At 45.3% G+C, this 25,408-nt stretch overlaps 1 protein-coding gene across 11 annotated transcripts in view; it reads left to right on the top strand.

The window, feature by feature from the left end:
• The window catches only part of jakmip3 (Janus kinase and microtubule interacting protein 3), a 599,024-nt gene that overhangs the window by 328,255 nt on the left and 245,361 nt on the right, over positions 1 to 25,408 (top strand). For 9 of the 11 annotated variants that reach the window (XM_070876792.1, XM_070876782.1, XM_070876783.1 and 6 more), the window contains 2 exons: positions 13,199 to 13,330; positions 17,549 to 17,584. In XM_070876792.1, the coding sequence (XP_070732893.1) occupies positions 13,199 to 13,330; positions 17,549 to 17,584 (168 nt within the window). The remainder of the gene's footprint in view (positions 1 to 13,198; positions 13,331 to 17,548; positions 17,585 to 25,408) is intronic. The other 2 variants (XM_070876786.1, XM_070876787.1) reach the window with 1 other exon arrangement.

The following is a 25,408-nucleotide window of genomic DNA, read 5'->3' on the forward strand; positions in this document are numbered from 1 at the left end:
TTATCGCTTGGTAGAGCTGCATATGGCAGGGTCGAGTGCATACGCAAAACCTGTAGCTGCTCAAAGTCTGCCAACGGGAATGAATTCGATATCACTGTGTTGGCATTGTGGACATCATCAGTGTTGGTTTAAACAGTATATTTGTAAAGGCTGGTTGAGAGTGGAGCATCTCCAGCGTATGTGTCCGCAACTGAGCAAGCATGCTACGACATACCATATGGAGGATGGTGACCAGTCTAGCGTGGATCCGGATATGCAATCCGAGATATTAGAGGAGGAAGTGTACGGACTGTATTCATTCCTAACAAAGAGCCAACCGATAATGATTAATGTAAAACTTAATGGTGTGCTGGTATCGATGGAATTGGACACGGGTGCGAGTCAATCAATAATGAGCCAGAGGACGTTCGACAGGCTGTGATACTAAGACTGTGAGGCCTAAGCTGAGTCCAGTCAATGCCAAGTTGTGTACGTACACTAAAGAACTCATAACGGTGATTGGCAGTGCAGTAATTAAGGTGTCGTATGATGGTGCCGTTCACGACTTAACATTGTGGATTGTTCCAGGCAATGGTCCAATGCTGTTTGGCAGGAACTGGTTAGAAAAAAATCAAATGGAACTGGAACGAGATCAAAGCGTTGACATCGGATGAGGATAATCCATGTGCTCAAGTGCTGAGCAAGTTCCCCTTGCTGTTTGAACCAAGCATCTGCAATTTCACGGGAGCCAAGGTGCAGATCCACGTGGACTCGGATGCAAGACCCGTCCATCATAAAGCTCAGGCAGTTCCGTACATGATGAGGGAGAAGTTCGAAATCGAACTGGACAGACTCCAGTGTGAAGGGTCATATCACCGGTCGAATTTAATGAATGGACCAGTCCCATTGTTCCCGTGTTGAAACGTGATGGCACTGTCAGGATTTGTGGAGACTACAAGGTTACGATCAACTGAGTTTCGAAACCAGATCAATACCCGTTACCGAAGGCTGATGACCTGTTTGCAACGTTAGCCAGGGAGAAGTCGTTCAGAAAACTGGATCTGATGTCGGCCTACATGACACAGGGGCTGGTCAACCCTCATAAACGACTGCTTATCTACAACAGGTGCCCTTTTGGAATTCACTCAGCTGCAGCCATATTTCAGATGAAAACGGAGAGTCTACTGAAATCCGTCCACAGAACCGTCGTGTTCCAAGATGACATACTGGTCACAGGTCGTGACTCCATCAAACATCTGAACAACCTGGAAGAGGTGCTACATCGACTGGACAAAGTGGGACTCAGACTGAAATGCTCGAAGTGCGTCTTCTTGGCACCAGAAGTCGAATTCCTGAGGAGCAAAATCGCTGCTGACAGTATCAGGCATACGGACTCGAAAACCAAGGCCATCAAAAATGCACCCAAGCCTCAGAATGTGACGGAGCTGCGTTCGTTCCTTGGTCTACTCAACTACTTCAGTAATTTCTTACCTAGATTGAGCACTTCATTAGAGCCACTGCACATGCTGCTAAGAAAAGGTGATGACTGGGTTTGAGGTGTGTCTCAAGATAGAGCTTTTGAGAAAGCTACTAATCTGCTTTGCTCTAACAAGCTGCTGGTACATTATGATCCTTGTAAGTGTCTAGTATTGGCCTGTGATGCTTCGTCATATGGAGTTGGTTGCATGTTCCAACAAGCTAATGAGTTGGGCAAATTACAACCTGTTGCATATGCTTCAAAAGGTTTGTCAAAGGCAAAAAGAGCCTACAGCATGGTAAAGAAAAAAGCACTAGCCTGTGTGTAAGGGGTTAAAAAGATACATCAGTATCTGTTTGGTCTCCGGTTTGAACTGGAAACAGATCACAAGCCACTCATTTCATTGTTTTTGGAAAATAAAGGTATCAGTACCAATGCATTGTCCCGCATCCAGAGGTGGGCGCTGACATTATCTGCCTATGATTATCTCATTCGCCATAGACCTGGCACTGAGAATTGTGCCGATGCATTGAGCCGTCTGCCACTGCCCACACCAGAGGTGGAAATGCCACAACCGGCAGACCTAGTGTTAGTCATGAATGCTTTTGAAAGTGAAGGAACCCTTGTCACGGCCCAACAAGTTAAGATCTGGATCAGCCAGGACCCGATATTCTAGATTGTGAAATGTTGTATCCTTAGTGGTGATTGGTCTGCCATACCCAAGCAAATGTGTGAGGAAACCAAACCTTACATCCATTCAATCAGATTGTATACTGTGGGGTAATCGTGTTTTTATGCCCAAGAAAGGCAGAGAGAAATTTGTGCATGATCTACATAGCACGCATCCCGGTATTGTCATGATGAAAGCCATTGCCAGGTCTCATGTATGGTGGCCTGGAATTGACTCTGATCTGGAATCATGTGTGCATCAGTGCAACACTTGCATGCAGCTTAGTAAAGCACCAGTGGAATCGCCGCTGTGTCTGATGTCGTGGCCATCTAAACCATGGTCCAGGATCCACATCGACTTTGCAGGTCCCTTCCTGGGAAAAGGTACTTAGTTGTGGTGGATGCTTATTCCAAGTGTACAATCATGTCATCCAGCACATCCACAGCTACCATTGAGAGCCTTCGTGTCATGTTTGTTACGCATGGTCTGCCTGACATCGTTGTAAGTGACAACAGATCTTGTTTCACCAGTATGGAGTTTCAAGTGTTCATGAAACTCAATGGTATCAAACATGTGATGTCAGCACTATTCAAACCCGCATCCAATGGACAAGCAGAGTGTGCGGTCCAAACCATCAAGCAGAGTATGAAACGTGTAACTCAAGGTTCACTGCAAACTCGCTTGTCACGCATATTGCTTAGTTCCAGGACAAGACCCCATTCGCTTACCAGGGTCTCCCCTGCTGAACTATTGATGAAGAGAGGTCTCAAGACCAAGCTCTCTCTTGTCCACCCTGACTTGAATAATCATGTCGAATACAGACGTCAAAGTCAGCAAGTGTATCATGATCGCGCTATTGTGTCATGCGACATTTCTATCAATGATCCTGTATATGTAATGAATTATGGTCAAGGTCCCAAATGGATCGCCGGTACTGTTACGGCCAAGGAGGGTACCAGAGTGTTTATCGTTAAGCTCAAGAATGGGCAGGCATGCAGGAAACATGTCGATCAGACAAAGCTGCGGCATACGGATGAACGGGATGCTATTCCAAGTGGATAGAGTGTACAATCATGTCATTAGCACATCCAAAGCTACCATTCAGAGCCTTCGTGTCATGTTTGCTACGCATGGTTTGTCTGACATCATTGTAAGTGACAACGGATCTTGCTTCACCAGTATGGAGTTTCAAGAGTCCATGAAACTCAATGGTATCAAACATGTGAGGTCAGCACCATTAAAACCTGTATCTGAGGAAGACACAATCAGTGACCAACCAACCTACCCTCAGTCATCAGAGTACACCGCTGTCATCAATGAATCTGGATTTTAATCACTGACATGGTCATTGAATCTGGATTTTCAATTCCTAACGTGGTCATTGGCACTCCCACCAGATTGGCTACCCAGCCCCCAGTCATAATAGACTCAGAACGCTCACCCAAGGCTGGAGTTGAACTGAGACATTCAACTCGGGAGCGGAAAGCCCTGCACTGTCTTCATTTGTCAAAGGACCGTTACTAATATTTTAAAGGGGGATATTGTCATGTATGTATGCTTGGGGTTACTAGCCAGCAGCTGGCGCCACTGTCGGAGGTCATTGGTCTGTTTGCCCGTGTGTGCGGCTCAGGTATAAAAGGCCAGCTATCTTGTAATGTGATCACTTTGGGCCTTAATAAAGTAGAGCCAGATTTGTACCTGTTCGGAGTTTACAGTATTCAGTCTATTGAGCTATTGCACAACAATATCCAACTGTGAAACAAATTGGAATAAAACCCAAGTAAAATCCCTGAGGAAAACACATTGAAAATATACAAGCCATTCTTCAAAAATGGGTTTATGCAAAATGAAATTCTGACGAAAACCAATTAAATTTTGGGGAAAAGCTCAAAGCAAGAAATACTAAAGAATAACAGTTGGCTGCTGCTTGAAGCAACTTAGATCAATCTGATCAAGTAGCTGTAAAAATTAAAGGAAATGATTCCACAATTCTATGCACCGAATGTGGAAGAAAGCTTACAAGCTGGCAAATCCCAGACCCACAGCCCTTGTTTTTTTTTTGCCCAATAAAATAAATGGATAGGAAATCACAGGCTTCGATTCTGTAATTTACCGACATACTCTTCCTGAGAGCACTGATTCCTGCTGAGAGTGGTAGATCAGTGCTGGAGCAATCGCTTATAACTGAAGTGACATTGAGTACGCTGAACACTTTTTAAAGCGGCCACAGATCCTCCGTAAAAACTGTCCGTAATTCAGTACAGATTGGCACTAGATTGATAACTTTACTCAGACAGGCCACGAAGATGATCGATTGTAGGAAAAGCAAAGTCACACCAGTGCAGTTGGTGATGCCTTTCTGAAGCTGGGAGTTGAGATACATTGAGGAAGAATTCCTTTGATTATTCTGCGTAGCAACATTGTAAATGCATTCAAGAAGAGTTGTTTATGATTTGACTGCAAATAGCAACCAGACCAATTATTTACCTATTTTTGAGGCAGAGAAAAAGCATATATTGAATCCATGCTGTACCTGACAAGGGACTGCTTAATGCTGACATTGGACAGAAGAGTGTTCCAGTCCTCAGCACTGATATCCTGTTCCTTCACGTTGATCAGAACACAATTCATTCTCTGTCTCCTGCAAGATAAGCTTGCAAAAATGAATCGTCACTGATCTTGCAATGAATTACTTTCCTAAGAATCCTACTAAACTGTTGCTTTCTTATCCATTGAGCTGCATTTAAAATCCTTCGGAATTCCATTCATGATTAGTATTTGGAATAGAAAGCATTATTTAGGTGCTGCAGTAATAACAATATGCAACTTACTAAAAATGTGTTCACTTATTTTCAGTGTCAGGTTGTAGCTCTAAGTGAGTGGGCAGTAAGGTGGCAGATGGAGTGTAATGTAGGGAGGTTATTCTTTATGGTAAGAAGAATAGAAAAACATAGTATTTTAAAAATATTTTTTAAATGCTGAGAAACTTTTAAATGTTGGTGTTCTGAAAGATTTGGATGTCCTTGTGCAAGGAACACAGAAAGCTAGTATGCAGGTACAGCAAACAATAAAGAAGGCAAATGGCAAAAGGAAGCCTTGCTACTATTGTACAGGGCTTTGGTGAGTCCACACCTGGAGTACTGTGCAGAGTTTTTGTTATGTATGTAAACCTGTAATTATCCTGTCTAACCACCAGAGGGCTTATCCCCTGGAGTCCCAAGGGATACCACAATCCCTTGGGAGCACCTGTATATAAGGAGGCCTCACAGGCTGGAGAGGCACTCTCAGATCTGTAATAAAGGACTATGGTCACACTTACTTTGAGCTTGCAGTATCTAGCCTGACTCTTTATTCAAGACATAACAACTGGCGATGAGATACAGATAACGAACTCCGACGCAACAATGCACAGAACTGTGGGCATCCTGGAGAAATTTTCGGAGGGAGATGATTGGGAAACCTTCGTGGAGCGACTTGATCAATACTTCGTGGCCAACGAGCTGGAAGGAGAAGCGAATGCTGCCAAACAAAGGGCAATCCTCCTCACCGTTTGCGGAGCATCAACGTATGGTCTCATGAAAAACTTGCTCGCTCCAGCAAAACCCACAGACAAGTCGTACGATGAGTTGTGCACACAGGTCTGGGAGCATCTAATCCCGAAGGAATGCGTTCTGATGGCGAGGTATCGGTTCGACATGTGCAAGAGGTCTGAAGGCCAGGAAGTGGCAAGCTACATCGCCGAGCTAAGGCGCCTTGCAGGACATTGCGAATTTGAAGACACTTGAAGCACATGCTCAGGGACTTCTTTGTACTTGGCATTGGGCATGAAGTAATACTTCGCAAACTTTTGACTGTAGAGACCCCAATCTTGAGTAAAGCCATAGCGATAGCCCAGGCCTTTATCTCCACCAGTGCCAATACCAAACAAATTTCCCAGCACACTAGTGCTGCTGCAAGTACTGAGAACAAAGTAACGTTTTTGAATCGAAGTGTACATGGCAGGACTTACATGCCTGGAGCTGCACGTCTGCAGATGACTCAGAGTCCGCCATCAAGGGTGGTGAATACAAGGCAATTAACACCTTGTTGGCACACAGGGGTGATCATCGATTCCATTCATGCCGCTTCAAAGGATACGTTTGCATGGGTTGTGGAACAATGGGACACCTCCAACGTATGTGCAGGTGAGCTGCAAACCCCGCTAATCCTGCAAACCACCATGTTGCAGAGGAGGACAGATCCACAGTGGATCACGACGAACCAGAGCCTCAGACCGAGGAGGCAGAGGTATACGGGGTACACACATTTACCACAAAGTGTCCCCCGATAATGCTGAAGGTTTAATTAAATGGACTCCCGGTGTCCATGGAACTGGACACGGGCGGAAGCCAGTCCATAATGAGTAAAAAGACTTTCGATAAGTTGTGGTGCAACAAGGCTTCACGGCCAGTCCTGACTCGCATTCGCACCAAACTTAGAACGTACACAAAGGAACTGATTCCCGTAATTGGCAGTGCTACTGTAAAGGTCTCCTACGATAGAGTGGTGCACGATTTACCACTCTGAGTGGTACCGGGTGATGGCCCCACGCTGTTCGGCATGAGCTGGCTGGGAAAAATACGCTGGAACTGGGACGATGTTCGAGCGCTTTCATCCGTCGACGACATCTCATGTGTCCAGGTCCTAAGCAAGTTCCCCTCGCTGTTAGAACCAGGCATCGGGAAGTTCCAAGGAGCAAAAGTGCAGATCCATTTGATTCCTGGAGCGCGACCCATCCTTTACAAGGCGAGAGCGGTACCTTACTTGATGAGAGAGAGGGTGGAGATCAAGCTGGACCGGTTGCAACGAGAGGGCATCATTTCGCCGATTGAATTCAATGAGTGGGCCAGTCTGATTGTCCCAGTCCTCAAGGGAGACAGCACCGTCAAAATCTGTGGTGATTATAAAGTAACTATCAATCATTTCTCGCTGCAGGATCAATACCCACTACCAAAGAAAGACGACCTATTTGCAATGCTGGCAGGAGGGAAAACGTTCACAAAGCTGGACTTGACCTCGGCCTGCATGATGCAGGTACTGGAGGAATCTTCGAAAGGCCTCACCTGCATCAACACGCACAAAGGTCTTTTCGTTTACAACAGATGCCCGTTTGGGATTCGATCGGCCGTGGTGATATTCCAGAGGAACATGGAAAGCTTGCTGAAGTCGGTCCTGCGCACCATGGTCTTCCAGGACGACATCTTGGTTACAGGTCGGGACACTGTCGAGCACCTTCAGAACCTGGAGGAGGTTCTTAGTCGGCTTAACCATGTGGGGCTCAGGCTAAAACACTCGAAGTGCGTTTTCCTGGCGCCTGAAGTGGAGTTCCTGGGGAGAAGAATCACGGCGGAAGGCATCAGGCCCACCGATTCGAAGACGGAGGCAATCAAGAACGCACCGAGACCACAGAACGTGACGGAGCTGCGGTCATTTCTAGGACTCCTGAACTATTTTGGTAACTTCTTACCGGGTCTTAGCACATTGTTAGAACCCCTGCACTCTTTACTGCATAAGGGAGATGAATGGGTATGGGGTAAAAGCCAAGAAAATGCCTTTGGGAAAGCTAGGAAGCTGTTATGTTCAAACAAATTGCTTGTGTTGTACGACCCATGTAAATGTTTGGTACTAGCATGTGATGCGTCGTCATACAGGGTCAGGTGTGTATTGAAACCAGCTAATGAATTTGAGAAATTGCAACCGGTTGCTTATGCATCCAGAAGTCTGTCTCAGGCCGATCGAAAAAGAAGCGTTAGCATGTGTTTACAGGGTAAAGAAAATGCATCGATATCTGTTCGGGCTTAAATTTGAATTGGAAACCGACCATAAGCCGCTTATATCCCCCTTTTCTGAAAATAAGGGGATAAATACGAATGCATCGGCCCATATCCAGAGATGGGTGCTCACATTGTCCGCACACAACTAGGCCATCCGCCACAGGCCAGGCACAGAAAACTGTGCCGATGCTCTCAGTAGGCTACCATTGCCCACCACCGGGGTGGAGATGGCACAGCCTGCAGATTTAGTTATGGTAATGGAAACATTCGAGAGTGAGCAATCACCTGTTACAGATTAGAACCTGGACGAGCCAGGACTCCTTACTGACCTGAGTAAAAAACTGTGTGCTCCACGGGAGTTGGTCTAGTGTCCCATTAGAGATGCAGGAAGAAATAAAGATGAAATGTCTATACAGGCAGACTGCCTCCTAAGGGGTAATTGGGTAGTTGTGCCAAGAGAGGGCAGGGACACTTTCATTAGTGATCTCCACAGTATCCACCCAGGCATGGTAATGATGAAAGCGATAGCCAGATCCCACGTGTGGCCCGGTATCGATGCAGACTTAGAGTCCTGCGTGCACAAATGTAATACATGTTCACAGTTAATGCACCCAGGGAGGCGCCATTAAGTTTATGGTCTTGGCCCTCCAAACTGTGGTCGAGGGTTCATGTCGACTATGCAGGTCCATTCTTGGGAAAAAACTTTTTAATGGTTGTTGATGTGTACTCCAAATGGATTGAATGTGTGATAATGTCGACAAGCACGTCCGGTGCCACCATTGAAAGCCTATGGGCCATGTTTGCCATGCACGGCCTGCCTGATGTCCTTGTAAGTGACAATGGGCCGTGCTTTACCAGTGCCGAATTCAAGGAATTCATGATCCGCAATGGGGTCAAATATGACACTAAACTGGGTGGTGATGTGAGCTGTGAGGGTGATGCTAGGAGGCTGCAAGGTGACTTGGACAGGTTAGGTTAGTGGGAAAATGCATGGCAGATGCAGTATAATGTGGATAAATGTGAGGTTATCCACTTTGGGGGCAAAAATGCGAAGACAGAGTATTATCTGAATGGCGGCAGATTAGGAAAAGGGGAGGTGCAACGAGACCTGGGTGTCATGGTTCATCAGTCATTGAAAGTTGGCACACAGGTACAGCAGGCGGTGAAGAAGGCAAATGGCATGTTGGCCTTTGTAGCTAGGGGATTTGAGTATAGGAGCAGGGAGGTCTTACTGAAGTTGTACAGGGCCTTGGTGAGGCCTCACCTGGAATATTGTGTTCAGTTTTGGTCTCCTAATCTGAGGAAGGACGTTCTTGCTATTGAGGGAGTGCAGCGAAAGTTCACCAGACTGATTCCCAGGATGGCTGGACTGACATATGAGGAGAGACTGGATCCAGTGGCCTTTATACATTGGAGTTTAGAAGGATGAGAGGGGATCTCATAGAAACATATAAGATTCTGGCGAGACGGGACAGGTTAGATGCGGGTAGAATGTTCCCGATCTTGGGGAAGTCCAGAACCAGGGGACACAGTCTTAGGATAAGGGGTAAGCTATTTAGGACTGAGATGAGGAGAAACTTCTTCACTCAGAGAGTTGTTAACCTGTGGAATTCCCTGCCGCAGAGAGTTGTTGATGCCAGTTCATTGAATATATTCAAGAGGGAGTTAGATAATGGTCCTTATGGCCAAGGGGATCAAGGGGTATGGAGAGAAAGCAGGAAGGAGTACTGAGGGAATGATCAGCCATGATCTTATTGAATGGTGGTGCAGGCTCGAAGGGCCAAATGGCCTACTCCTGCACCTATTTTCTATGTTTCTATGTTTCTATGTCTCCTCCGTTTAAGCCAATGGTCAGGAAGAACGAGCAGTTCAAACAGTCAAGCAGAGCTTGAAAAGGGTAACTGAAGGCTTACTGCAGACTCCTTGAAAAGGGTAACTGAAGGCTCACTGCAGACTCCGTATCCCGAGTCCTGCTTAATTACCGCACAAGACCCCACTCGATCACTGGGGTCCCTCCCGCTGAACTGCTCATGAAAAGGGCACTTAAGACAAGCTCTTGTTAGTCCACCCTGATCTACATGAACAGGTAGAGAGCAGGCGGCTTCAGCAGAACACATATCATGATCGCGCAAATTGTCACGCGAAATTGAAGTAAATGATCCTGTATTTGTTTTGAACTATGGGCAAGGTCCCAAGTGGATTGCTGGCACTGTTTTGGCCAAAGAGGGGAGTAGGATGCTTATGGTCAAACTCGCAAATGGACTCACCTGCAGAAAACACTTGGATCAAACCAAACTCAGGTTTATGGACTATCTAGAACAACCCACAATAGACTCTATGTTTTTCGACCCTCCAACACACACACAAGTGGCAACCGACCCAGCGGTTGACCATGAAGCAGAACTCATCACCCGCAGCAGCCCAGCAAGGCACACCACCCCCAGCAGTCCAGCAAGGTCAGCTGCGCAGCAGCCCAGCGAAGGCCCAACAAACGACTCACCAACACCAGCATTTGCACCGAGACGATCAACCAGAGAAAGGAAGGCCCCAGATCGATTCACATTGTAAATAGTTACACTATTGACTTTGGGGCCGGCGGGGGTGCGGGGGGGGGGGGGGGGGGCGGTGGGAAATGTTGTTATGTATGTAAACCTGCAATTACCATGTCTAACCACCAGAGGGCTTATCGCCTGGAGTCCCAAGGGATCCCACAATCCCTTGGGAGCACCTGTACATAAGGAGGCCTCACAGACTGGAGAGGCACTCTGAGATCTGTAATAAAGGACTATGGTCACACTTACTTTGAGCTTGCAGTATCTAGTCTGACTCTTTATTCAAGACATAACAGTTTTGGCCTCCTTATCCAAGGAAGGATATACTTGCCTTGGAGGCGGTACAACAGAGGTTCACTAGATTGATTCATAAGAATATAAAAACATAAGAAATAGGAGCAGGAGTAGGCCATTTGGCCCATCGAACCTGCTCCGCCATTCAATAAGATCATGGCTGATCTGATCATGGATTCAGTTCCACTTCCCTGCCCGCTCCCCATAACCCTTTACTCCCTTATCACTCAAAAATCTGTCTACATCCGCCTTAAATATATTCAAAGACCAACCTCCACAGCTCTCTGGGGCAGAGAATTCCATAGATTTACAACCCACTGAGAGAAGAAATTCCTCCTCATCTCAATTTTAAATGGGCGACCCTTTATTCTGAGCCTATGTCCCCTAGTTTTAGTTTCCACTATGAGTGCAATATCCTTTCTGCATCCACCTTGTTAAGCCCCCTCATTATCTTATATGTTTCAATAAGATCACCTCTCATTCTTCTGAACTTCAATGTGTATAGGCCCAACCTAGTCAAGTTATCCTCATAAGTCAACCCCCTTATCTCCAGAATAAACCTAGTGAATCTTCTTTGAACAGCCTCCAATGCAAGTATATCCTTCGTTAAATACGGAGACCAAAACTGTACGCAGTGCTCTAGGTGTGGCCTTACGAATACCCTATACATTTGTAGCAGGACTTCTCTGCTTATATATTCTAACCCCCTTGCAATAAAGGCCAATATTCTATTTGCCTTCCTGATTACTTGCTGTATCTGCACACTAACTTTTTGTGTTTCATGCACAAGGACCCCAGATCCCTCTGTACCTCAACACTTTGCAATTTTTCTCCATTTAAATTGTAATTTGCTTTTCTATTGTTTCTGCAAAAGTGGATAACCTCACTTTTTCCCACATTATTCTCCATCTGCCAGATTTTTATCCATTCACTTATCCCGTCTATATCCCGCTGCAGATTTTTTGTATCCTCCTCACAATTTGTGTCCTTCCCACCTATCTTTGTATCATCAGCAAACTTGGCTACATTTCACTTGATCCCTTCATCCAAGTCATTAATATAGATTGTAAATATTTGAGGACACAGCACTGATCCCTGCGTCATCCCACTAGTTACTATTTGCCAACCAGAAAATGACCCATTTATCTCGACCCTCTGAAGGCACCTTATCGAATGCCTTCTGGAAATCCAAATACACCACATCCACTGGTTCCCTCTGAGCCACCCTGCTCATTACATCCTCAAAGAACTCCAGCAAATTTGTCAAACATGATTTCCCTTTCATAAAACCATGCTGACTCTGCTTGATTGAATTATGCTTTTCCAAATGTCCCGCTACTGCTTCTTTAATAATGGACTGCAGCATTTTCCCAATGACAGATGTTAGGCTGACTGGTCTATAATTTCTTGCTTTTTGTCTGCCTCCTTTTTTAAATAAGGCCGTTACATTTGCAGTTTTCCAATCCTCTGGGACTGCCCCAGATTCCAGGGAATTTTGGTAGATTACAACCAATGCATCCACTATCTCTGCAGCCACTTCTTTTAAGACCCTAGGATGTAAGCCATTATTTTACCGAGCACTACTTCATTAGTGATAGTGATTGTATTAAGTCCCTCCCTCCCTATAGCCCCTTGCTTATCCACTATTGGGATGTTTTAGTGTCTTCTACCGTGAAGACCGATATAAAATTCCTGGGATGAGAGGGCTGTCTTATAAGAGATTGTGTAGAATGGGCCTATACTCTCTGGAGTTTAGAAGAATAAATGGTGATCTCATTGAAACATACAAGATTCTGAAGGAGATTGACAGGGTAGATGGTGTTTCCCCTAGCTGGCATGTCTAGAACTAGGGGGCACAGTCTCAGGATAAGGGCTGGCCATTTAAGACACTCAAAGGGGTGTGAATCTTTGGAATTCTCTGCCCCAGAGGGCTGTGGATGCTGAGTCTCTGAATATATTCAAGGCTGAGATCGATAGATTTTTGGAGTCTAGGGGAATCAAGGGATATGGAGATCGGGCGGGAAGTGGAGTTGAGGTCGATGATCAGCTATGATCTTCTTGAATCAGGCTCGAGGGGCTGTATACCTACTCCTGCTCCTATTTCTTATGTTTTTATGTTCTTATCCCAGCTTAGAAAAGTGCACAGTTGTAAGGGTGATTCCTTCCTTTAAGGCACCCCGGATTGGGTGATATAATAGTCGACTGACTGGTGGCATTCTTGACTTGTTCTGTAACATTTACAACAGGATCATGGCTTATAAATGATCAAAACATTCACAGTTATTCTTAAAAGGGAGGCAATGGTCACAACAAAATAGGTTGAAAATGTATGCGGAATGGTTACTGTACTATTTTTCTGACTTTTTCCAAATGTGTTTTTATTTTCGTCTGTGCTTTTTCATTCTCTGTGTAGAAGGAAAGAGTGGGGAGTATACGCCGACCAAGCTCCTTAAATGACCTAGACCAGAGTCATGAAGAAAAAGAAATTGAATTTCTTCGAATGCAAGTTATGGAACAGCAAAACCTCATTGATGATCTCAGCAAGGTAACATTTTTAATTATTTGAAACACAGGGACCATGCTGTGTTCAGCATTATTTCTAGATTTATTCCAGTCATAGTTTTCTTTAGATTCGGCTTTTGATATTTTTCAAAAATGAGTAATTGGCAATGGTCAGTTTCTATACTGCACACAGAGCATTTACCCATGATCAGATATTCTCGTTAAATAAACTGCTCTCCTTTAATGGCAGGTGGTCTGCCGTGCAGACCAGCAGATCCCAGCTTTCAACCTTTGTCTGTGCTGAGTTTTCTGATCTCAGCCGATGCAGCATTGTCTACACTACAATTGTCTCCTCTCTCTGGAGTAGAGAGCGGGAACATATCAGTTTCTATTCTAATAACCTTCAATGGAAGGTGTGCATGTTTGGATGTGAGGACAGGATATAATCTGGCTTATCTGTGATGCTACTCTCACCCTTCCCACTACCAATTAGCCAGTCTTTTTACTGCTTTACAACTGCAGTACTCAAATTATTAGGCCGACCAAAGCTGCTATCCTTAAAGTCCTGACCTCTTGTCATTACTCCTCACTAGGGAACAATCGAATATTTCATCTACTGCAGTCAAGAGTATAAGCCTTGACAGCCCACTTGTGACTTGGGTTAAAATAGGCAATGTCCGTATTTTGAGAATACTACTGATTCCCAATTGCGTATATGCAGGTTTTCCTCTATCGGCACACCTCACGAGGCAGCTGCCCCCATTTTCTCACCATTGGCCCATGACTGAGCCAAGAAATGTGACAGCAAATCTGAGTCTGCTGCAAGTCTTTCAGATCTGCAGGTGTGCTGTGGGCCATCGAGATTGTGGCCTTCTTTCTACTGCTCGAGAAAAACAGTCAAAAGATCTCAAATGGTGTAAAATGTCCTGAGGAGGCTGGAGCCACTTAAAATGAATTCTGCCACTTGCTTGCATATTCTTCAGACTTTCCCTTCACTCCCCCCCCCCCCCCCCCTCCCACAAACCATCTAGTCAGCAAGGGTCTTCACGGGTATCCCTGGGCTGGGGTGCCCACCAAGCAGAATAGCAGGAAAATGAGATTAGAGGCCACGAATATCCTCTTCTGTCCTATTAAAATAGCTACATTGTATCCGTGTCTATTGCACGTACATGCTAAGTTCCTCCTTGTGGGGAAGCCATAGAGAATCGCTGCATATACCTAACACAACAGGTCTCAGTTCTTTTTCTATCCTGTTCTGAGGCTTGAGATTGCTGAGTTTCCGAGCACAGAACAGTAGGAAAATCCCCCTAGATGGTGCACATGTAATAGATTTAGGTAGACAGTCTACCTATTGCAGTGGGAACCAATGCATTTTCCTTCATGATCTGCTGGAGTTGAAAGAATTACGTGGTGAATTGAAATTGAGTGGCCAAAGTCGAGGCACATCCACAGCTCCCTTAGTGCTGCAGAAAAGGGCCAAAAAAGAAAATCTCAACCTTGTAGTTTCAAACACTAGGATATGGACTGGAATCCAGCCCAGAATGATGATGAGGCAAATCTCCCATCTCTACCAGCTGAATGTCAATCCATGTCCAGATGGATTGCAGAGCTTGGTCTCCAGAGTCTTGGTTAACCCTTGCCACTGGATCAAGACCTAGCTCTGTCAAGCCCATGTGGTGGCTGGTGTACAACAGCCACTCCACGTTAAAAGAATCCACGCATCTTCCACCTTTCAATATGTAGTTCGGGACCTGGAATATCAGATCCTTCATTGAAAGACCTGTAAACTCGTCCCTTTTTGGTGTGGAAGCGGGTCATCCCTGATACAAGGGACTGCCTAATACTATACTGTATTAGATGGATTTCAGCCATTGTATAAAAATGCCCAAAGTTCACCACAATTTGGCTCTTTTATTGATGCATGCAGATACCTAATGTGCAAAATGAACCTGATATACTGGTACAGTAGGTGTTCTTCTGAATTTGGAATTAAAGGACATATTTTAATAATTATCTTTTGTTCAAATATTTAAGGGAAACTGTAGTTTCCTTTGGATAAATGTTCACTGGCTGTTACTTTATATATTATATCCATTAGAACGCTCCAAGTGATAACTGTGTTGTATTATAACATTTATTGTATTATTTTCTTCCCTACTTCATTATACCACCATTGTCACTCCATGTCATGTACCTGCCACAGCCAAGAGGCTGCAGCACTGCTACCTTACTTCCAGCAACATCTCTCTTTAGTTGGTTACTAGGAGGTACGCAAGACTAGCCTAGGATGAATAGTGCTTAAATGTTCTCCCCTCTGGAGCCTTTTGCTTAGTATCTCTCACAATGACATAATCGAGATCAAAAAGTGACCAGTTTTTGGTGCAACATGTTACAGACTCGTCCACACCTTCCTCACCGCTAGGTTCAGCTTTTGCAATGCTCATCTTACTGACCTTCCAAACTCTGCACTGCACTAACTCTCCCTCATCCTGAACTTTTTTTGCCTACATCCTATCCCATATTAATCCCTACATGTCTATCAGTTCCATCCCAGCTCATCACTGGCTCTCCTTCCTCCAGAGCATTGATTTCAAAATCTTTGTTCTCATTTACAAATCCCTCCAATGCTCCATCCTACCTTTGCAAACTCCTCCAGCCCTATGTCCCAGCTGGCATCCTCTGCTCTTCTAACTCTTGTCGACTGTGCCTCCTTCCTTACTTGCACTCCACCATCAGTGACAGAGCCTTCATACACATCTCTGCACTCTGGAATTAACTTCCTAAACCCCTGCTCCTTGCTACATCTTCCCCCATCTTCAAAGCTTCCTCAAAACCTTCCTCTTCAAACACGCCTTTGGTTAACTGCCCTAACTCCTCTCCTATCTCGTGCTCAATGCCCACTGCTTCCTTTGTGAAGTGCCTAGGATGTTGTGCGTCATTAAAGCCACTGTATAAATGCAAGTTGTTTCCATTATTGTTACACTAATGCACTAATCTTGGTTGCTTTTTGTTTAAGTGCCAGCGCTAGTAGTTCATCTGATTATCAACTTAATATGCACAACAGTATTAAAAGCAACACAAAAACAGGTGACCAGACAGGGACATAAAATTACAGTGCTATGTTATTTACATTTTAAAATTGAACTCAAGTGTGTTAAGAAAATTTGTTCCGATATAATAAGTTTACAGTGAAAGATTACTTTGTTCAGCAAAGTGAAATGGCTCCTCACTCCACAAATGGACATTGATATCCTCTAATGTGAAACATTCCTAATAGCAGATTATTTTTCTGTTTGCTCCAAATGACTCATAGAATTGAAAAGTAGTGAAGTTATGCTAAACTTGTATCAAACCTTGGATAAACCACACTTGGAGTACTGAGTACAATTCTGGCCACCAAATTATTAAAAGGATATAAAGACACTGGAGAGGGTGCAGAGAAGATTTACAAAGATGATACCAGAAATGCGAGGGTAAATCTATCAGGAAGGGATGAACAGGCTGAAAAATTAAGGCTGAGGGGGGGTCTTTAAAATTCTGAAAGGTTTTGATAGAATATATACAGTGAGAGTGTTTCCACTTGTTGGGAGGAGCATAACTAGAGGCCATCAATATAAGATAGACACCAAAAAATAAAATAGGGAATTAAGAAGAAACATCTTGACCCAGAGAGTGATGAGAATGTGGAATTCGTTACCACAGGGAGTGCTTGAAGCAAATAGCGCAGATGCATTTAAGGGGAGGCTAGATAAGCAAATAAGGGAAAAGAGAATAGAGGGTTGTGCTGATAGAGTTAGATGAGGAAAGACGGGAGGAGGCTCAAGTGGAGTATAAACGCCAGCATGGACTGGTTGGGCTGAATGGCTTGTTTCTGTGCCATATATCCTATATAATGTAGTTTACATGCAGCACCTGATTGGCTCAACACAATTGTTTGCCAGAGCTAAGGTCAGTACCCCTCCAAAAAGAAAGTTTCGTACAAATACAGTCAGCGAAAGAGATGCTGACATGACACAGACACAAGGTAAAAGGAGGCTCATGATTTATCAATTCTTGTCGCATGGATGAAACCTTTTAGATATTGGCATTTGGAATGTGCAGTTTCAGTTGTATCATGAGGAAAAGGTTAAGCCTACAAAAACAACATCTGTAAAAGTATGATATTGTACTAAATTCCCAGTTGTAGTACTTTTAACCAGCCTTTTGCTTGACTGCCACTGCCATCGTTCTGATTCTTACATGCAATCTTTGCTTTTGTCAGGCACTGGAGACAGCTGGCTATGTCAAGAGTGTCATAGTAAGTAACACCATCCAGTATTTTTAACTCAAAAAAGTTAGTACACATAATCGCATTGATGTCGTAGTTTCTGACAATCCTGACATCCGAGGTATCTGGGAAACATTCTTAAAGGAGTAGGTAGCACACAAGGTTCTATCTATCCCTGGCTATGTTCTTTCAGCAGGCCAAATGTGCCAAAGCTGGAGGAATTTCTTTATATTCCCACAGGTAAAATATGGAATCAAGTACTACTGAATCTCTACTGATGAAAGATATAGCAGAAATGTTTTGGTAGCTGGGGAAGATCAGAAAACAAAAAGGGCAGGAAATCCTATCAATGTACCAGACCTGCTCACCAAATGTATAAATCTAAGGCCAGCTACAAACTGCATGAATCACAAACAGGCTCCAAATACAGATAAAGAATAGTTATATCTGTTTCCAATATTGGGCTCAAACCATCACTCTCCTTACTTTTGAGAAGGACAGAGTCACATGCCAAGTATCTGTACTTAAGACAAAGTTGCTCAGTATCATATTTGTTAAAAATTCATCTGAAATCTTAGGTCAGGTTCAAAGCTCCATCAAATTACAGCAAACTAGAGATTCCCTCCAAAAACCTGATTCCACAGAAGTGACTGGCTTCAAAGTCCCACCCATGAACTAGCTGTCTCCTTGGCTCATTTATTTTAAACTGTCTTGAGGTGCATTTATACTGAAACTTTAGCTTTGCAAAGATGCTACTGACAGTATAACTCCCAAGCCTTTGGCTTAATAATCATATTGGCTAGGATAGATTGGCGAATGATACTGAAGGGGTTGACTGTGGATGGGCAATGGCAGACATTTAGAGACCGCATGGATGAACTGCAACAATTGTACATTCCTGTCTGATGTAAAAATAAAAAAGGGAAGGTGGCTCAACCGTGGCTATCAAGGGAAATCAGGGATAGCATTAAAGCCAAGGAAGTGGCATACAAATTGGCCAGAAATAACAGCGAACCCGGGGAGTGGGAGAAATTTAGAACTCAGCAGAGGAGGACAAAGGGATTGATTAGGGCAGGGAAAATGGAGTACGAGAAGAAGCTTGCAGGGAACATTAAGACGGATTGCAAAAGTTTCTATAGATATGTAAAGACAAACGTAGGTCCCCTGCAGTCAGAATCAGGGGAAGTCATAACGGGGAACAAAGAAATGGCGGACCAATTGAACAAGTACTTTGGTTCGGTATTCACTGAGGAGGACACAAACAACCTTCCGGATATAAAAGGGGTTGGAGGGTCTAGTAAGGAGGAGGAACTGAGTGAAATCATTATTAGTCGGGAAATTGTGTTGGGGAAATTGATGGGATTGAAGGTCGATAAATCCCCAGGGCCTGATGGACTGCATCCCAGAGTACTTAAGGAGGTGGCCTTGGAAATAGTGGATGCATTGACAGTCATTTTCCAACATTCCATTGAGTCTGGATCAGTTCCTATGGAGTGGAGGGTAGCCAATGTAACCCCACTTTTTAAAAAAGGAGGGAGAGAGAAAACAGGGAATTATAGACCGGTCAGCCTGACATCGGTAGTGGGTAAAATGATGGAATCAATTATTAAGGATGTCATAGCAGTGCATTTGGAAAGAGGTAATATGATAGGTCCAAGTCAGCATGGATTTGTGAAAGGGAAATCATGCTTGACAAATCTTCTGGAATTTTTTGAGGATGTTTCCAGTAGCGTGGACAAGGGAGAACCAGTTGATGTGGTATATTTGGACTTTCAGAAGGCTTTCGACAAGGTCCCACACAAGAGATTAATGTGCAAAGTTAAAGCACATGGGATTGGGGGTAGTGTGCTGACATGGATTGAGAACTGGTTGTCAGACAGGAAGCAAAGAGTAGGAGTAAATGGGGACTTTTCAGAATGGCAGGCAGTGACTAGTGGGGTACCGCAAGGTTCTGTGCTGGGGCCCCAACTGTTTACACTGTACATTAATGATTTAGACGAGGGGATTAAATGTAGTATCTCCAAATTTGCGGATGACACTAAGTTGGGTGGCAGTGTGAGCTGCGAGGAGGATGTTATGAGGCTGCAGAGCGACTTGGATAGGTTAGATGAGTGGGCAAATGCATGGCAGATGAAGTATAATGTGGATAAATGTGAGGTTATCCACTTTGGTGGTAAAAACAGAGAGACAGACTATTATCTGAATGGTGACAGATTAGGAAAAGGGGAGGTGCAAAGAGACCTGGGTGTCATGGTACATCAGTCATTGAAAGTTGGCATGCAGGTACAGCAGGCGGTTAAGAAAGCAAATGGCATGTTGGCCTTCATAGCGAGGGGATTTGAGTACAGGGGCAGGGAGGTGTTGCTACAATTGTACAGGGCCTTGGTGAGGCCACACCTGGAGTATTGTGTACAATTTTGGTCTCCTAACCTGAGGAAGGACATTCTTGCTATTGAGGGAGTGCAGCGAAGGTTCACCAGACTGATTCCCGGGATGGCGGGACTGACCTATCAAGAAAGACTGGATCAACTGGGCTTGTATTCACTGGAGTTCAGGAGAATGAGAAGGGACCTCATAGAAACGTTTAAAATTCTGATGGGGTTAGACAGGTTAGATGCAGGAAGAATGTTCCCAATGTTGGGGAAGTCCAGAACCAGGGGACACAGTCTAAGGATAAGGGGGAAGCCATTTAGGACTGAGATGAGGAAGAATTTCTTCACCCAGAGAGTGGTGAACCTGTGGAATTCTCTACCACAGAAAGTTGTTGAGGCCAATTCACTAAATATATTCAAAAAGGAGTTAGATGAAGTCCTTACTACTTGGGGAATCAAGGGGTATGGTGAGAAAGCAGGAATGGGGTACTGAAGTTGCATGTTCAGCCATGAACTCATTGAATGGTGGTGCAGGCTAGAAGGGCCGAATGGCCTACTCCTGCACCTATTTTCTATGTTTCTATGTTTCTATGTTTCTACATCTGATCTACATTACAAGTGAATATGGATCCAAAACTTGGCAATGAAATGCAATTCCTTAATAGAGGTCCACCCTACTTATCCCAAAAGAGTTTTATAAAGCTGAAAAATGCTCAGTTATGGAAATTACAAAGGAAACCAATGGGTTGCTATTGGACGCATTTGACTCTAAAGGTATGCAGCATAGTGGACTTAATGAGGACCATCTGCCTTAATACCTATGATCTGAAGCAATGGGGAGGAATGGGTTGACAATCCATTCTCTACAAGGTTATGGCCAAAGCATTATAAGACTTCCTGTGGTTAAGCCAGATCTCCTTGTTTATGTCAGGAACATAATGCAATTCAATATTTTATATCAATCCAAAAAGTCTACAACACAGAAAATAGAATGAAGCTTCATGCACTATTCTTCCAGCCTGTGAAACACTCTTGGAGTCTGTCCCTTGTCTGTGGTAGTTACCTTGGGCTCAATTTTCCCCAGTGCCGTTTTTTGGCATATTGCAAGTGTTTCGCCCGTTTTTCTTGGCCCCAACTACTCCAAAAAAAAAGTAGCAAGTTTCCCCATTCTATTTTTTGAATTTGGCACTGCGCAGCCTGTCCTTTAGCTTCGGGGGGGTGGAGCCTAATGCTGAAAAAACGATGACCCCCAAACCCCCCCTGCACATGCACGGGAAAAAAAGGACATTTTTGATGTGATTGCTATGGGCGTGCATGCCCAGTACAGCTCCCTGTCTTCATTCGGCCATTTTGAAAGAGCCAGTTGTGTGTGAGAACTTTAATTTTCAGTGAAAAAATTGGAGCTGCAATACAATATGCAACGCGGCTCAAGGACCAAGAATTTCTCACAGGATGAAGTGGAGACACTAATTACTGTGATTGAGGCCAGATGGCAGGAGCTGGACACCAGCAGAAGTCACATAAAAGTTTCATCAAAAGAAATGAAGAAACACTGGAACCAATTTGCAGAAGATTACTGTGCAATGGTGACTGCCCCGAGGTCTGGAGGCCAGTGCAAAAAGAAATGGCAGGACCTTGGTCAAGTAGTTAGTGTAAGTAATATTTTCATTTATTCAATGGAATTGCAATTGTAAATATGTCCCACCCAGCAGAAAGACACCCTCCCTAAAAAGTTAAGTTTTCATCTTTGCAGAGGAAGGTGGCACATAACAAACGGGAAAGGACAGGAGGAGGCTCGGCAAATCTGCAGCCACTGACACCTTTGGAAGACAGGGTCGCTGCTTTGATGAGTCCTGCCTGGAGAAAAGCAACTACCACTGCACAAGCTGGGCCCACACTCGAGGGAGAGGGTAAGTCCTGCAAATTCCACAGTCTGGCTTTGATGAATGTTAAGTACTGCACAGGCTAGCCACGCTTCGGTTCATGGGGATGTCTCCATCAGCCATGCTTTGGTTGATGCAATGTGCTATCATTCATCGTGCTCCTTCTCATCAGCCTGCTGCTTGTGCTGTGTGAGCCTACTCATGCCACCCACCCTGCCCCCTCCTCTGCTGCTAACCATGTGTCTGTTCTGTTAGATTTTTGCAGAATTTGAGGCCAATCCTGACGATGCAGAAGATTCAGATGCAGATGAGCCTTGAAGAGGATAACATCTTCCAATCCCACCTTCCCGACCAAGAGCATGGGGGTGAGGGGGAGGAGGAGGGGAAGGGGGAGGTGACAGATGAAGTCCCCACTGTTGTACTCAGTTTGGAGGAGGTGCAAGTGCCGCCCGTTGAGCTGCCAGCCCCATCTCTGAGTGGTTTGAGTGTTGGTGGGACATTCCATGGTTTCCCACCGCCCCAGGCTGTGCGTCCCAGTGAGGTGTAGCGAGGCACACCAGGGCCCCACCGCCCCAGGCTGCGGGTCCTAGTGAGGTGCAGCGAGGCACACCCAGGGTCCCACCGTCCCAGGCTGCGGGTCCCAGTGAGGTGCAGTGAGGCACACCCAGGGTGAGGAGGGGAAGGAGAGCTCGACAGCACTCTCCTGAGATACAGGATCGAACAGATGAGGTTCAGATGATGGCAATGCGTGCGGAGAGCACTGACCTTACCCGATCACTCCTGGACACCATCAGTGGGGTGGGTGATGAGGTATCGGGTCTGTCGGGAGAAGTAACAACACTCTCATGAGAAATGGGAACACTGTCCGGGAACATGAGGGAGGCAGCGGATACAATGTCGGTGCACATGAGGGAGGGAATGTCGCAGGTAGTTGACACACTGTCAGGGCACATGAGGGAGGGAATGTCGGAGTTAGCTGCTGCAATAAGGGAACAAGCCCACCCGCGCCCATTGACAGAATCAACTGCCACTCCTCCTCCAAACCCCAGACCAGCCTTTGAAGAGGCCCAAGCTGGGCCTTCCACATTACTGCCTGCCCTGCCCCTCCCCCATCAAGAAGTGTGCATTACCCGAGATGTTCGAAAGAATAAGCTTGGTACCAACCCGAGAAACGCTGTGCCACCACCTGCGGGCAGGGGGGATGTCACTATGAACAAGTGCAGCAGGTGGTCTTAGAATAAGGTGAAGGAAAGATGGGTGCAGCCTTCCTTTGCTGCTGCTGCTGTTGTTGTTTTTTATTGTTATTATTGTTGTTACTATTGTAACTGTTCTCAAATTAAAAGCTTTTTTGTAAGTTATGTAAATTTACAAGTTTAAAAATTTGTAAGTGATCTTAACTGAAAACTTTAAAGTTAAGTACAAACACGTGTTTGTTAAACTTTTGAATAAAATATATTTTAAATTATAACTGAATCATTTCCACTATTTGTTCCATAGTTAACACAACTTTTTGAAGTAAACAAGAATCATTTCCATCATTTGTTCCATTAACACAACGCAACATTACGGAACAGGTCCAAACAGTAAACATGGTCCATGTTGAATAGTTGTCGCTGAGCCTTCAGGCAGCAAAGCGTTCATGGATGAACTGCTGGCGCAAGGCTTGAGCAATCGTTAAAGGGGCACAACGGCCTGCCCTTCTCCGCTGTCGTGCTCTGGGTTCAGGTAGTTGTATGACTTCCTCGTCCTCCTCCTCCTCCTCATCTGCATCTTCCTCATCACCATCAGCCACTCTCACCTCAGGTGGGTCTTCTACTACCAGCTGCTGCTGCGTCATGATGGCTAAGTTATGCAGCATGCAGCACACAACAGTGAACTGACCAACAATCTCAGGGGAATATTGCAAGTAGTCTCCGGAATGGTCCAGGCATCGGAAAGGCTGCTTCAAGATGCCAATGGTCCTCTCTATTACGCCGCACCTCGCAATATGCGACATGTTGTATTCCCGGTCAGCTTCCATCCAGGTTACCCGTAGGGGCATCATGAGCCAGGTGGCGAGGCCTAGCCTTTGTCTGCCAGCAGCCAGCTCTGCCCTTCTGGCTGCTGCCGAAACATGGCAGGTATAACGCTCTTGTGTAGGATGAACACATCATGGGTGCTCCCAGGGTATCCTGCATCAACTGACATGATGCGATGCATGTCATCACACATGAGCTGCACATTAATGGAATGGAAACCTTTTCTGTTCCTGTACATCTCGGAATCCTCCAAAGGTGCTCGCGAGGCGATGTGGGTACAATCAATGCAGCCTTTGGGAAGCCGGCAATTTTGAAGAAGCCCACAACCTTCTCACGCATTGCCTGGGTGGTCATGGGAAACTTTATATAGTGATTCCTCCGGGCATATAGTGCAGCAGTCACCTGCCGAATGCAGATGCGTGTTGCATGTTGAGAACTGGCGCACACATCCCCAGTTGTGGCATGGAACGATCCAGATGCATAGAATGAAAGTGCAGCTGTAACCTTCACTTCAACTGACAAAACAGTCCTCCTGATGCTTCTAGGTTGCAGATCTGCTTTTACCAACTCACACATCTCAGTTACAACTTCTTTGCGGAAACTCAACCTTTTGACACAGTCTGCATCACTCAGGTGCAGGTACAAATGCTTGTCTCGATATACCCAATGTGGGTAACGCCTCCTGCCCATCACCCTATGGGCTCTGAGGTTCCTCACATGATGACGTCGAATCAATTGTCTCCTCTGCAACACCAACATGCAAAAGGCTTGCATAAGGTATGGCATTGTCAGTATTGCCCCCATGATTAACTTGTACCTTTGCAAGAAGCTCAAAATGGCAGGCAGGGCAAGGTTCTTGTTCTTTCTGTCCCCAGGGTCGATGCCCTAGCATGGACCATGCCCAGTTCTGAGCCGGCGCAATGATCGGGAAACCTCCCCCCTACCCCCCCTGGACTTCATTTGATGCAAACTGTAAGGCTCTCATGCCTTCTGTTCACCTTCCACAGCCCCCCAACAGCCCCCCGCTGCCCCCGAACTTCTTTCCAAGCCGAGCCCCGGGCCCCTGTGTCCAGGTGAAGGACCGATTCTACCGGCCGATGCTCCGACCCTCGAGTCCGATTTAGAGACTTTTAGTGGTGGCATGTCAGTTGTAGGGTGTTTTGTGTGCCCTGTGTCTCTATGACTCTCCCTTGAGTCAATCCGTGCTTTAAAACTCCCCGGTTCAGATTGTTTCTCTTTGGACGGCAGGAGCTTTTGCCAATAGTTCCTGCCTAGCCTGTCAATTAGCGGATAATCCCACAGAGAGAGAGAGAGAGAGACCAAGGTCAGGTAGGTCTTCTCCTATGCCCGATGTGCAGCGTCCCCAGCGGGATTACTGTGTAACCTGGCCGTGAGGGATGCCACCCGGTTGGTCTTCCGAATTATACCGCGAACCACAAGCCCCACAACCTCCAAATTCAGACCCAAGGAGTTACTATGGATAGATTATAATTGACTCAGACAAAACAAAACGGTTCAGGTTGGTCAAAGATCGATTCTTTTTATTACACTCACAAAATGACAACCTCTACTCCCCTCGCT

The sequence above is a fragment of the Pristiophorus japonicus genome, chromosome 3, assembly GCF_044704955.1.
Source record: "Pristiophorus japonicus isolate sPriJap1 chromosome 3, sPriJap1.hap1, whole genome shotgun sequence".
NCBI lineage: Eukaryota > Metazoa > Chordata > Chondrichthyes > Pristiophoridae > Pristiophorus > Pristiophorus japonicus.